The 15,115-nt window shown below is 46.1% G+C and overlaps 1 protein-coding gene across 6 annotated transcripts in view; it reads right to left on the reverse strand.

Moving 5' to 3' along the window:
- Window positions 1–11,309: 11,309 nt before the first annotated feature.
- Window positions 11,310–15,115, reverse strand: part of WASF1 (WASP family member 1) — an 86,714-nt gene continuing 82,908 nt past the window's right edge. For all 6 annotated transcript variants that reach the window (XM_038131327.1, XM_038131326.1, XM_038131328.1 and 3 more), the window contains exons 8-9: window positions 13,693–14,330; window positions 11,310–12,222 (exon numbers count right to left, since the gene is read on the reverse strand). In XM_038131327.1, the coding sequence (XP_037987255.1) occupies window positions 12,065–12,222; window positions 13,693–14,330 (796 nt within the window). In that variant the 3' untranslated portion in view covers window positions 11,310–12,064. The remainder of the gene's footprint in view (window positions 12,223–13,692; window positions 14,331–15,115) is intronic.

Here is a 15,115-nt window from a genome sequence, read left to right on the forward strand (position 1 = left end):
AGCAATGTTTGCCAGGCAGAGTGAAAGGCCTGCAGTGAGCAGGGGTTGGTGCTACCCAAAATATCAAGGGGTGGAAGAAAATCTCCTTGAGACCCTCATGTCTGCAGTATGTGCTCTGTAGTGCTATGGAGACTCCAAACTAAGTCACAGCAATGTGGGTGAACAAATGGGGTTAAATTCCAGTCCATGGCAGTAGAACACAGACATTAACCATAATTAATTAACAATTAATGGTAACTTAGAATTAGTGGTGTCTGACAGCAGAACTAAAGTAGGTGTGCATGTGCATTTGTGCACAGTCAGTGTCTTCACCCTCAGAGGACAGACCTTTTCGCTTTGACAGAAAGGTCAGGATAGGAGGGTTCTTAAGGGATCACCCAGTTTCTGTCCTGCTCAGGCTGCTCAGGGAACCTACGGAAAGTAGCAGAAAATAATGCCATCCCTCTGACAAACTCTGGCCAAGTTTTGCTGAGAAAGCTGGCGTAAAGCAAAGTGTCTTCTTGAAAGTCAGTCCTCATAATTGCCAAACAACTCCACCAACTTCTACAGCCGGTAAATAAAAGCAAATAAGGGAATCAATAAGTAATAATATAGCAGATAAGCTGATGAGTGAGAAGCTGCATGTGTTCATATGGAACAGATGACATCAGACAAAATCAATAGCTGCCTTTGTCAAAGTTATAGGCTTGGTGACAGCAGTGGACATTTATCGACATTACAGTAACTTTCTACAAAGAACCATGCACAAAACCTGGGGGAAGTAATCTGTTCAGGCAATCATGCTGCTGAGTTTGAATTAGACAAACTTGGTTAGATAAAAAAAAAAAAAAAAAAGACAAGAATTCTGTTTTCTGGACTCACTCAGGGATGCTGATAGGACAGAATAAGGATCAAAGCCCAGACACTGTCCAATATCCACAAAGCTGTACAGTGCCATGATCACCCTGTGCAGAAACCTACTCATTCACTACCCTAAGTAATTGTTGCCTGAAAACCCGTATATGGCTTTAAAAATCTGTGTTACAGAGCACGTTCACTACCCATTGGTCCTTCATTTTTGGCAGTTCACACCTGTGACACTCTGTCTCTCTATTCTCTTCACTGAGCACACCCAGGGCGCTGGTAACCACCTTTAAAATTGTCATAGCAAAACACATGGGAGACATGTGGGATCCACTGCCAAATAAAATGTTACCCTTCTTGATATCCTCTCAGAGCATTTGCTTTTGTGTGAACATCAGGTTAATGCAGACATTTAGCACAGCCATGTGACTGGAATAAGAGTGCATATCATAGTATAATTGGTTCTTCCTGTCAATTTTGCCCTGAGGAGAAGGGGAGAAATTACAGCATTTTCTTTATGTACTATTAAAAAATCTTCCTGTTAGGAAGGTATGTGACACAGCAATAGGTGCACTTATCAGCAATAGGAAAACTCTAATCTTCAGATAACTAGCCAAAAGAAAACTAATAGTTTAGCTAACATCATTGGCATCATTTATTGCAGCCTGTAGAAGGAAAATCTGCTCCTGAACAAGCTGCCAAAATCACAGGCACTGATACCTCAATATCCGGTCACTAATGAAGGCGCAGCCCCACTGTTTGCACAAAAACCTTTATGAGAGGGGGATCAGTCACTTAATTTAAAGTGACTCAGGGGGCTGTTTGCCTTGCCAACCACGTTTATTTCTGAGTAGTCCGGCCCCGTGGCTGAAGCTGTGCCGGCTCATGCCGCAGCTCAGCCCTGCTCCACTTGTTCAGGGTCACTGAAAGGAGCAGGACAGGCACAAACCACCCCACGTTATACAGATTCACTGATTTATTTTAGTGAAATGCTTGTTCTGCTGGCTCCACACAGAGAAGCAACTCTGCGAGCCATTCTCCTTGGACGAGCAGCTTTCCTTAGATGGGGGTCAGGACTTGTGCTGTAAACATGAGACATAGAGGTTTTAGTATCATCCCTGCCTCCCTCCTCTTCTTTCCATGTGTGGAAAGAGCCCTTCTGTGCAGGTTGCTCCCCCACAGATCTGGGGGTGCGTTGGGATTGCTGCAGCCCAGGAATGCCCCTGCATTGGGCTGCCTGCTGCGAAGGAAGGTGTTACAGGAACTTTCTGCAAACAAGGGGCTATATTGTGGACCCAGCTATGTCCCACTGGCAGAAATGACATGCACACTTCCAAGTGACTCTGGGCTCTGAAGGACTTTATTCTTTTGGAAAAGAGAACTCAGGGTTTATCCGAAGTCATCTGGGTGCTTTTTCTTTTTAAGAGAACACTCAAACTCCCTTGGATCTGAATTGATCTGCAGGAGCCCAAACGTGGCACATAGAGAGCAAGGAGGTGTTTAGGAGCACTTTGTGCAGCTGATAGGACATGGGCTGGGTGATAAAATCACCCAGAGCAGCAATAGCTCTGCATCAGGGAGGAGCAGACAGGCATTGCTCCTGCATCGGGCTGCCTGCTCTAAAAGGAGGGATTGCAAAGCTCTTGAAGAACCAGCCCAGATACATGTTTTACTGTTTTCCTGTGGTTTATGGCCTTCCTGTTGATTGAGGTGATGAGGATTGTGGGGCTGTCACCCCTGCCTCCGTCCTCTGGGGGCATAGAGGGTTTGGTGTGGGTCTGGTTGATGTGCTGAGCCCAGTGCAGGTCCCTCCTCAGGGGAGACCCCTGGGCTTCGTGGCCCTCCTGGTGCCGAGCTGCTCTCAGAGCGGCAGCAGTGCCACCTCCTCCCGAGGCGCCCAGAGGAGAAGGATTTCTCAATCACTCTGGGGACTCTCACAGGGCTTCTGCAGGACTTTTTCCCCGGTGAGCAGGAGGCTGGAGAGACTCCCAAGGGGATCCCCATGCCCTTGAGCGGGTGGAGGCCCTGGTCGTGCCGCGAGCTTCCCATGGGTGACACGGGTGACCCGGGAGTGCTTACTTTTGATGCCTGCTCTCACTAGGACTGGGGTGACCAGCAAGCTGGGACCCTGGGATGTTGCTCTGGGTGCTGCAGGTGGTTTGCTGCCTTTTTGCTGCCTCTTTGAACTCCTTCCCTCTCTTAGAATAAGGAAATAAAGAAGGAAAGTGGGCGTGAAGGGGGCAAGGAAAGTTAAAAGAGAGAAAAGCAGCAAATGGAAAGTATGGCATACTTGGAAAATACACCAAAAGGATTAAAACCTGCTGATTTTCTCTGGAGCAGGGCACCGTGGCTGAGCAAGGGGCTGTTCTCCCCCGGCCGGGCTCGGCGCTGCGGTGAAATGCTGCCACCTCCCGATGCGCATCCCCGCGCTCCGCTCCTCCCGGCAGGAATGCGGGGGCTTTTCGGGTGCGCATGAAACGCCGACATCCAGGCGGTTTTCGGCACGGCCTGAAGTGGTTTGTGGTTAGCCCCGGGGGCAGCCAGCTCCGTGATAGAGCAAAAACCGCACGCACCGTCTCCGGGCGCGAACAGCGCAAAACCGAGACGTTAGCTGCATCCTAATTTGTGGTGGTTCATCAAATATTATCTGATCGTGGGTGTTAGTGAAACAGCAGAGGAAGAAGCAGCCTTTTCACAGCAAACAGCCAAAAGGAAAATATTTCACTTTAAATAGTATTTCTTTCGTTATAATTACCATTTAATTATATTCTTGCACTGTGATAAGACAAAGGAGAGGGTAAATGTGGGGATGAATAGCTCTTACTGGTCAGCATAAAGGCACATGTATCTTTCTTCTGAAGACATAGGACCTACAAAGGGAGAATGGAAAGTTCAGCATTCCAAAGGGCGGCCATGCTGCACAGGCAGATCAAAGTCTACTGGTGCATCCAGCCTCCCAAAACACAGAGGCTGAAACACACCCGTGGATATTATGGCAGGAATGGGGACCACTTCGGAAGGCACGGTCCCTTCAGTGGGGTTCGGCTCTGCAGCGCGCAGGGCACAGAGTCAGGATGTTTCATCCGCTGGGGCGCCAGGGAACAGCCAAGGATGCACTTTTGCATTCAGAAAGGGACGCTTTACCAGCGAGGGGAGTAATGTAGACTTGGGGACAATGGTAACGTGGACTTAGGACAAAGGTTAAAAGGCTTTAAAGGCTTTAAAGTGAAAGAAGGTAGACTAGATATAAGGAAGAAATTCTCCACTGTGGGGGTGGTGAGACGCTGGTACAGTTGCCCAAAGGAGCTGTGGGTGCCCCATCCCTGGCAGTGTTCAAGGTCAGGTTGGATGGGACCTTGAGCAGTCTGGTCTAGCAGAAGGTGTCCCTGCCCATGACAGAGGGATTGGAACTAGAGGATCTTTAAGGTTCCTTCCAACCCTAACCACTCCTGTTCTATTTTTCTAGGAAGGAGCAGTACTACCCCATATTTGGGCTGGGGGGAGCCGTCACGGCTGGTATGGACCAAGAGGACAGGATGCTTTTCTGAAGGCTCCCAAAGGGATGCTGGTGGTGCCAGCCCTTCATCCCAGAGCCTGGATTTGGCCCTGCACCATGTCATGATGAGGACAGAGCGCACAAGGGTCGCAAGTGCCATCCAATCTTGATGGATTCAACAGGTGCTACTCACCCCTGCTCTTCTGCACTGATATCCCCAGGGGTACAGGCAGGCAAGCCTGACACAGAGTGCTGTCTTTTGGGCTGGCAATTACAGTGCTTTCCCCTCTTTCTCCCTTTCATCTGTTCAATAAAGTGCTGGCAGCTGAAAGATCCCAGCTGGCACGTGTGCTGAAGCGGCTGCAGCAAATGCACCCAGACACTATAGAGCACCCAGCTGTGCTTCTGAGCCTGCTCTGACACAGGGGGATATTTTTTGATGCAAACTCCAGCACTTGCTTTTTCATTTGAGAGGGCGTAGCTATGTATTTTAAGAATAAATGCAGTATGCAATCAGCACACTGCCCTGGGCACAATGGGAGTGAAGAAGCTTCGCAGTCAGGGAGGCAGCCAGAGGCAGCGGGAGCAGGGTCTCGCTCCCCATCTCTCCATTGCACAGAGAACATGGTCTGAAAATTTGCTCCAGCAATGCTAAGAATAATATATGAGATCAAAAGGGGCTAGTTTCATCCCTGGGGATTGCAAGTCTGCTGAAGGTTTGCTGTAGGAAGAAAGAGAAAAGCTGTTTTGGAAAAGCAGGAGCGTCTGAGAAGCAGTGGTGATGCTCTGCTCTATTTTTGGATAGCTTTCTGTCAAAAGCAGCAGTTTGCTAACCAGCTTCTGATGCCTTAAAGCATAGTGCTAGTTAAAACTGAAGGTTTGCAAGGGCCTGGTTGTTTCACTGAATTGGAAGAAATGTTTTCAGGGGCACATTGAGCACAAATGAATTGATACATCCCCTTACCTCCACCTGATGAACAGGGGTGAAAGACAAAGGGCACAGACCACCTGCAGCCCTGCTGTTGCCCCAGTAAAACCAGCCCTAAGCACAGGTTAGGGTGGCAATCCTGGGAACATGAAATGGGGGCTGAAGAGCAGCACAGAAGTGGCTGCAGCCGAGGATGGATGCAAGCACAGCTCTCTGCTGGCTCCTTCCCACTGCTGTCCTGGTCTGTGCAGAGCTCTGCTTCCTTTCATGTAATCAACAAATTAGGTTCTGTAATTTGCCTTACAAACAAGACTCTCATATACTCACTGCCTTTTTTTTTTTTTTAGAGGTTTAGCAAGCAAACAGTGGGAGACCAAAGAATTAAAGCCATAAAGTAATCTGCATATAATCAGTAATTACCATGAATCAAACCCTCCTTCAGTTCAGCTGGTTATTATTTCCCTGATAATGTAATTCCCTGCATTGACAAAACTAGGAAATACTCATTTTCACCAGAACAGCAAATAATTTCCTGCTGTGCCTATAATACTGCAGTTTAGTGACTACATAAATCCAGCTAATGAAATTTATGGAGAATATGAAGACTCCTTAAAACAGACTAAAAAGCTGAAGAAGTAATTGCTCCCATGTATGTTGGGAGGGGATGGTATTTTGCCAGCAGACCTCTGCTAAACACCTCTTACAGGTGTCACTGACTGGCCAACGCTGGGAGCTGACATGGCTGAGAACAGGGTGCTCCAGCAGGAGTTTGTGATGTCCGAATGAGGGGTGGTGGTCACGTGGGGCTGCAGCCATGAGAGCCCCTGCACCTTGCCCTTGTGGGATCTTCTCAGGTCTTGTGGCAGAGGCCACAGTGGCCACTGCTGGGACAGAGATTCAGCACACATCTTCCCAAAAATGCCTCCTGGTTTCAAGGGATGTAGAGTCAGCATTGTGGGGACATTGTGGGGACAGGGTTGGCTGTACCCCCATTTGCAGGTTCTTCATGACAACCTCACATCCTGGGATTTTGCAGGCTGCAGAGATGTGGCAAGTCAGTGGAAAGCTTCAAAATCCAGGGAGGCATCAAAGCCTGGCCTTAAAATTTCTGGGATTAAGGGTGGTAACTTTTCTGTGTAACTTCTCCATCAGAGGGATCCGCAGAGCAAGTTGCAGGAGCTGTCTGGGAAGCCCAGATGGATTTGGCTGCTCCCAGAGCTGGGCTCTCTTTGCTGTGGGAACAGGGTCTGAGTTGCTCTTTCTACCTCTGATTCATCCAAAGATAATCATTGGCACTGAAACTTCCCCTGGTGGGTGCTGGTGCACAATCATCGTGCTGAGAACAAAGTATGCAGGAGCAAAGGAGTTATCCTAATGTTTTCTCCTAATTAACCACAGCTGGATTACTGCCAGGATTCCTACTGACCAGCGAAGGATGCTGGCTTATGGAGAACACCTGTCCTGTCTGGGAGCATTACTAACCTCTTTGTGCTTTTAAAACCCAGAAGATGCATCCTTATCTGGGTTGCAGTGTGGAGAGCATCCTCTTGCCCAGGCTACTTGATGGTCCCCTATATCCCTGCATGGGGCTGTGTGTCCTGCTGGTGATGCTTACAAGCTGCTTTTGGCTTTGCCAAAATGCAACTGGGAAAAATCCAGCCTCCAGCATTTGCTTGGCATGAAGGGGAATTTCTAAACTACACCAGCATGCCTAGACCCCCAGGCTGTGAGCTGCTTTTTCACAAGGTTAGAAGTCTCAGGCAGTTTCTGGAGTTATTTCTGGCTGCACTGAAGTGCAAGATCAAGCTGTGATAACATGACACTGAGCATGGATCTTGCTCCACAGGAGGCACTGGGGTGGGCTGAGAAGGAGACCTGCTCTGAGATTTTAACATTGTGATGAAGGAAATGCCTTGCAGAGGAGTGGAAGTGGCTAAAACACAGTGGAAGGTCTCATGAAAGTGAGGCATTTTTTCAGCTTTTCTTGGAATGATACTGTGGTGAAACTGCGAAAATGTCACAAGTTTTGCAATAAAGAACACTCTGACATTGAAGACATTAAAATGGAGGAGGTGGGAAATGAAAACGACCTGTCTGTAGGGGGCACCCAGCTGTCTTGCGTCTGAAAGTGAGGTTACTGAGCCATCAGATAAAGAAACTTAAGGGGAATACTCAGCCCCATTTGGTGAGAGATGCTCGATGGCTTCTCTGAGCTGTACCCAGACACTTCCCGTTGTCAAAAGGAAGGTAGCAGGAGCAATTGCTCAGAGCCTGCAAATACGGTAAAAATAAGAATTTAGACGAAATGGGATGGATGCAATTTTCTTTAGAGGCTGTTACTGATGCCGCTGTCAAGGGTTGCTGGCAGCTGAGGAACACGAGCGATGACTAATGCGGCAGAACCCATTCTCCAGGCACGGGAATCGGCAGGGGGGGAAAGCCTCGCCGTATCTGCTCTGTAGCCCAGTGCCCATTTCCTGAGGTTCGTCCATGTGTCCTCTTCCAGCAGCAGCTGGGATGGGGATGCGGTCCCCATCCCCTGCCTGCCCCTCCGCAGCTGCCTGGCGGTGCGCTGCCCGGCATTCATGAAGCCCTCAGAGGGGACAGCCAAGTCCCGGGCTCACGGGAGCGCTCTCTGCACGCACGCTGGCACAAAGCAAGGCCCCGGGTCGCCAGGAACCTGCTTTCCAAGCGCTTCATCCCGACCCAGCTCATTAGGGCTGAACGAGGGAAGGCAGAGCGGTCCCAAGCAGCTCAGAGGACAGGCAGAGGGAACTCGCCTCTACCGAGGGCTGGTGTGCGCTCAAGAAGCAGTTTGGGAATCGGAGAGGTCTCTCCCGGCTGCAGCCACAAAGAACGTGTGACAGTCTGCTGTGGGCAGACTACCACCCCCGAGAGTGGTTCAAGTGTGAAAAGTAGTCAGGAGGGGAAAGGAGAGGGAAGAATAGGCAGGGGCTCCAAAAAGGGAGATCACAGCTGCTGCTGCCCCTGGTCTCCGGTTGTGATTCCTCTCCTGGTGTTTATTGTCCCCACTTGCAGAAGAGAATCGAGGAGAGTAAAACTCATTCTGGCCTGTAGCCGAGGAGACAGAGCGGACACTTGATGGAGCTCGAGTCGAATTTCTGTCAGATGTTGCTGATGCGGCCCTGGGCGGCACAGCCTGTGCTGAGGCTTTGCCTCTGTGTCTTGGAACTGCTGCGGATTGTGGCAGTGCGGGGTTTCGGGGCTCTGGCTGCTGCTGTAGCCCCACACTGCTGTGAGTATGCTGCCGGGAGCTGCCTGTCCAGCAGGGGCTTCTGCACTATGTCCTGAATGCCCTCTCCGTGGGGATCCCTGGGCTGGGGACACTGAGATATGGCAGTCTGTTCTCATCTGCATCCTCCAAGCAGACAAAAGCTCACAGCCCCAGGTAAATCGCGTGGGGATGCACTTCAGGGGTGGCAGCTGCATCCAAGCCAGGATAGCTCCATCGTCCTGCAGAGTCTGTTGCAAGGCCTTGGGGACTGCGGGTACCTGTTGGCACACTCGGGTCCCAGGGCACCCTTTGAGGAGCACAGTCTGTGCATCCATCAGACAGGCAATGGGTCAGTGTCCACCTAACTGCTGAGGAGTGCACTCCTGTGTAACATGCACAAAAGAATAATTTTGATTAACTAAAGGTCTTTTAATATGCCTTCTGCTTTCAAAACCCCACTTTAATGGGAGATAGCATAATCCCTTAATAATATCTAGTATTTAATGGTTACTGTTCATATCACACCACTACAAAATAACCAAAAACCAGAATTATGTCTCTTTTTAATTTTTGCTTCTTCAGTCCTTGTTCTCTCCCATTTACTGATTTGTTTTTGGTTTGTCCATGGTGGCTGCATCGTTACTGTTTTATCTTTTGATAAAACCCCCGAGTGACCAATTCTGCACCTCCCCAGTCATCTGCCACCAAGTAGATTTTGTTTCTTCTATGCACTTTATATTGTTCTTCCACACCACAATCCCTGCCCCCCACCATTCTCAGTAGGAGAAGTAAATAATTTTTGACTGTCCCAGATTGCAGTTCGAGAAAAGGGTGAAGACGAAGGTTTCTCTTCACTTATATGGAACATTGCTGACAATTATTTTTGTGTCAGACTTCAAGCCTTGGTTTTAACCAGCTCCTGCAAATGTACAGAGGTAAACAACAGACTCCATAAACAGTTCAATACAGAAGTCTTGATTTAGTACCTTACGAGACAAAGCAATCAATAATCTATTACACATCTAATCACAGGCATGAAGAGCCCAGCAGCTCTCTGCACAGCGTTCCACCGAACGAGAAAGGCGGTTGGAGACCACAGTAAGAGGGACACAAATCACCAAGATTGCAAATGCACGGCTCGGGAGTTGATCCACAAACACAAATATTCAAATTCAACAATCACCTCTTGCTACTAGTGAATCATGCTATTGCTATCTGGAGACCAGTTGCTATGGCAGATAGCTGTAGCAGTGGCAGAAGGCCAAGAATCCTGCCTTTGAAATGTTAACTGAATTTAACTCTTGACTTTTCACAGACAAGGTTCATTACTTTGTGTGACTGTGTCATATTAAATGAGTGCTTTGTCTGCCCTGGGTACCGGCTTGGAAGGGATATTATTAATCAGCAGGACAGCAAAACATGTCAATAACAACTATTTGTCAATATGGATTTTTTTTAATACCTTCAAGTCTGCTATGTGATAGCTGCAGTTATATAAGGGCAGGTGTTTTTTTGCTTTAATTTCTTCCCTTTTTCTTCACTTTATGTAAGTTATATCCAGTTCACAGTTCCTGGACACGCTCAGAGCACACCCACCACTGCAGGCATGATGGTGAGATGCTCTAATTTGAACAGTTAGAGCCTAGGTACAGATATGCTGCTGCTCCATTTAAGTGACAACGTAGGCTGCTTTCTGTGATACCCACCAGAAAAATCAGGAGTTTATAGAGACTTGTGCAAGGAATAGGCATAAATATCAGTTGAAATGAAATTTTGTGAATGGTAGAACTAACTACACATGAAATTCAGGGACACGCTCTTCTTTTAAGCTGTCTGGAGTGCAGATATCAGTCCCTGGTTAAAGGGAAGCTGTGGTTGCATACAATGCACTTTGCTTTATGATCTCAAATCTTTACAGCTGCATCAATAGGATCTCACATTCAGCTCCTTAGCTAGGTTTGGTGAGTTAGGATTACTGAGATCCAAGGAAACACCATCAAATATGCAGCAGTGCCTCTGACATCCTTTCTTTACCATTACAATGAGCGGTTAAGGAGGCCACGCACTTCAGAAGTCCATGAGTGAATGACAGAACAAACCAGATGGTGTTACTGTGAAGAAACTATCAGAGAGAACAGGGCACACAGATCTGCAGCCATAGTGCAGATTCACAAATTGTGACAGTAGTTTTTCTTCCACAAAACCAACAAAGGCATTACAGTTGCAGTTGAAAGTCTTGAGTATAGCAGGCCACGTGCAAAATCACAGTGGAGGCTGAGATGGTGACAGTGAAGCTGGAAGGGTTGCTGTACACTGTTCCTACCCCAGCCTACCCCTCGGGAGTTTTGCCCAATTCCAAGAGAAGACTAACAACCACATGTCCCTGCAAACTGGTTTGTAACACAGAGAACATTTAATGTTCACCTTCAGAAACCTCAATATGACTTTCAAGACTTATTTTCCTCTATTACAGGATTCCATCTTCCAGGAACGAGTTCACAGGATATGAGAGTTCTTGCACCCTCTCACGCTTCCCTTCTCAACAGGCTTTTGACTATATGCTCAGACTTGAAGGAGTTATTCCAGGGAAGAGAAACACAAAAGATGTGCAAAACATGCACTGCACTGCTAGACAGCACTTAAAAAATCATCTTTCATCAATCATGATTTTAACGGCTGCATCTCCTCGAGATACGCTGACGGTAAAATACTTTAACTTTGTACACCACAGATTGAACACCTGAAAATCAAGGATCTCTCAGGTACACCAGTGAAAAGCAGGCTTCATTGAAAGAGCAACGTCCAGGAACATTTAAAATGAACCATTTATTAAATCAAACTGTTATTTTAACAGTTACATAAGTTACACAGCATGTTTAAGTCAAAAGATTTCACAAGGAAAAAAAAAAAACTTTAAACTTTTATTATGCAGGCAAAAATAGTACCACACAATATGTACCTGGGAGGGAAGAAGGGAAGGGGAATCTCTAAACATTCAAATAAGGCCATAATTATTTAAAAACAACAATAAAACAATAATAAACCCCCCCAAAGATCCATTTGCTTTTCAGTGTGTTCAGTGCTGCTAACTATATGTACTTTTAGTGTACAGGTGTGATCGAGGCAGTGATATCTTGATAGCTAGGTTTAATGTTTTAAAACACTATCAGAAGTGGAATAAGGCTCATTAGTACATACAGCTGCCCTTGGAATGTCAATCTCAGTTGCCTTCATCAACTTAAAATTCACAAAGTGCACAGTTAAGATATGCCAAAAAATTGAAACTGCTACTCTACCAACAGCTGCCCATGCTTAATACTTAGTGGTCTATTGGAACAAAGAATGTTCTTTCAAAAGAGATGTGTAAGAAAAGCCACTGTAAAACATTTAGTTTTGAAGATGCACTAGGAGCTCTTTGTAAACTGAAAAGTAGAAAAACATGGATTAATTATGTTAAGAAAAGAATACAAAAAACACTAGAAATGACTATCAAACTTCCAAAGAACAAGCACCACAATGGACATTAGCATTCGATTTTGCAGTGTACAGCAATGTAATAATTTTACTCTAGCCAGTCTACTTCATCAAATTCTGAATCATCTTCTGAATCACTGTATTCCACAGCAATGCGACGGGAGAGGATGGTGGCAACATCATTCTCAATGCGCTCGTGCTTAGCTTCTTGTTCCCGCTGCTCTTCGACTTTGCGGAGCTGAATACCTGGAGAACATCAGAGCACAAACATGTCACTCTCCTCCTCCAGCACCGCAAATGTATTTAGGTCATGATTCACAGAATGCTTTGCAATCAAAAATGAATACACAGGATGTTGACCTGCTCAGATGGAATTTTTTTTGTCAAGCCTTTAAAGGGAAGAATGTCAGAATTGCAGTGGCAGACAAGATCTTGAGTCTGTCTACTGTAATATCCTGGTTCTGATTTTCCATTAAAATACATTTTTAGTACCACTCAAAGTGATTAAGCCATTTTGCTATTTGCATTTTCTAGACTCTCTATTCATAATTTTAATGAAAGTTTATAGCTATTTGAGTATCCTTTCAAGACAGGACCTCTTGTAACTCTGATTTTTATCGTGTGATGATTTGGTTTGGGATAAAGTATTACTTGGGGATCAAAGCTGTGGTAACTCAAGCCTTTGGTTTTTGGGTATGACTTGGTCAAAAGTGTTTTCAGCAATCACCTAGATTATACCAGCAGGCTCTATTTTCTCATTTTTGCTGACATTCTCTACGCATGTTCATGCACCCCTGTTGTACTCAGCTGTTGTTAACATTTCTTTAGATTTCAATGATGTTATTAATTCATGTGCATACAGACATGTAAAAATATTTCGAATTAGTGCTATAGCCTATCTGCTGATATTACAGTACCATACAGATTCTGTGCTGTGCTGCAGTGCAGGGAAAGAGAAGAAGAATGTAGGACTTGAAACATTTGAGAGATATTAACTACCGAAAGATACCCCACCTTCAAACAGCAGCACACACCAATGTGTGTGCTCTGATGCCAGTGGGGATTTTCCTGGCCATGGGCACCATAAGCTGAAAGGTACAGCTGGCACACACAGCTCCTCATGAGATCATCAGGGAAACACTGCCCTGCAGCTCTGCCCTTCCTTTGCACTCTGCCATAGGCACCTTGCAATGCAAAGGCAGCTCAGTGCACTGAGATCAGTGTCCAGATCAGATACTTAACAGCTTGGTCTTCAGCAATGATTTCTGAATGTCACTTATATCTTGTAATACAGTGACAGATGATCAAAATTCCAATGCCAATTGATCCGTTTCGCTTTTATCTAACAGTCGTGAAAACCAATGCTTTTGTTTTCTACACAATCTGTAGATGATCAGAAATAGCTACATTTGCAGGTAAACAGAAATGGAAAGATAATCTCCACAGATCATCTACAAACACACATACTTTTTTCTGTAATCTAACTTCCACATAGAACCAGTTTTGCCATCCAAACTAAACATCTGATAAGTGAAATTACAAATTGAAAAAAAACTGCCTGCCTGGCAACCCACTGTAGGGGACAGAAAACAGAAACAGACTTAAGATGCATTCCTCTAACTTCTTCCACATGTGAAATATTCCATCTCTCAAAGGTCACGTGTATTTAGCAGGTTTCTGAGAGTGTTCTTTTTGCTGCTTAATAGCCAACGTTACCTTTCCGTATTGCTTCCAGCAGAACGCTTCTAGCATCACTGATCACAGGAAGAGTTGAAGGATGGCGTTTGGGCTCAGGAGCAGGAATCACTTGGGATGGTGGAGATGGAGGCATTATGGGTGCATGAGGGCCAGGGACAATGGTTGTGGGAGGAGGGTGCAGAACAGGAGGAGGGTGAGAAAGGTTTGCAACTGTGACAGGGGAGGAGGGTCGAATGCCAGGAGGTGGCAGGGGAGGAGGTGGGGGTGGCGGAGGAAGTCCCTGTACTTCAGCTTGTGGAGGAACTGGGTGAACAGGTAGAGCTTCGCACACTTGGGCGGCTCTGGTGACAGGGGGAGAGGGTTGTGCGAGGGGAGGAGCAACTGGAGGCGGAGCTGGATGAAGAACGCCAGGAGCTATCTGGAGAGGAGCTGGCGGAGGTGGCACAGCTGGGGCCTGCAGAGCAGCTGTGGGAGGGGGCGGTGGGGGTGGGACTGGGGGCGGAGGGGTGGAAGTCATTGCAGCTCTTAGTGATGAAGTCGACAAAGCAGATGGAAGAGGTGGTGGTGGTGGAGGAGGAGGAGTGGGGCTCACAAACACCGGTGTTCTGCCTGTTGCTGGTGACTGAGGACGATTTTCTACCAAGCCAGGAGTAGAACTGCAACATCCAACAACAGAACAAAGTTATTAGAGCTAGAGAGTGGAAAAAATAGTAATAGATTAACTTCTGCAACTTTGGAACATTGAAACCTGGGCATTAAAGAGCATTATGTACTATGATGATTTCAGGGTGTTTGTCCACGGCTCATAAATAAGGATGTCTAATTTTCAGTATGGAGTTTGCAACAGGTTTCCAAAAGACCTCTGCTCAAATTCAGCTATTAACAAAATTGATGTTCTTATACAGTGTACCTGCATCTTTATCAAAGGTTTCCTATAACAGTATAGCTCTTCCCTGTTGTCCCTAAGTAAATCCAAACTATTTTTCTCAAGTCAGGGAACTAGCAGTTGATGAACTGTTTTGGTTCACAGAACTTTAAAACCAAAACAAAACAATGCAAACAATGAGAACGAGTTAATTTGAAATATATATTTAAGGTGTGATGAAAAAATGAGTGAAACTAATATCAAAGGTCATCAATACTGCATACAGAGAGGTACAGTTATATGCTAGATACTCATTATAGGACAAGAAATAGGTGAACCAAAGAAGCAAGAGAGAACAGTAAATTTATTTTCCTGAAAGACCACCAGAGGATTTCTTTAAATTGTTGTGGTAAATTAATCTAAAGAGTTATGCATTTTTGTGCATGATCTCCTAAGCAGTAAAAATCATCCTTTTCTAGAGACTAACATCTTGCTGACGTAACAACCCCATCTGAATTAACTATCCCCTATTCTAAGTCGTATGTACCTGATAATGAAGTATAGAGACTTTTCTAG

Source organism: Motacilla alba, chromosome 3 (assembly GCF_015832195.1).
Source record: "Motacilla alba alba isolate MOTALB_02 chromosome 3, Motacilla_alba_V1.0_pri, whole genome shotgun sequence".
Lineage (NCBI taxonomy): Eukaryota > Metazoa > Chordata > Aves > Passeriformes > Motacillidae > Motacilla > Motacilla alba.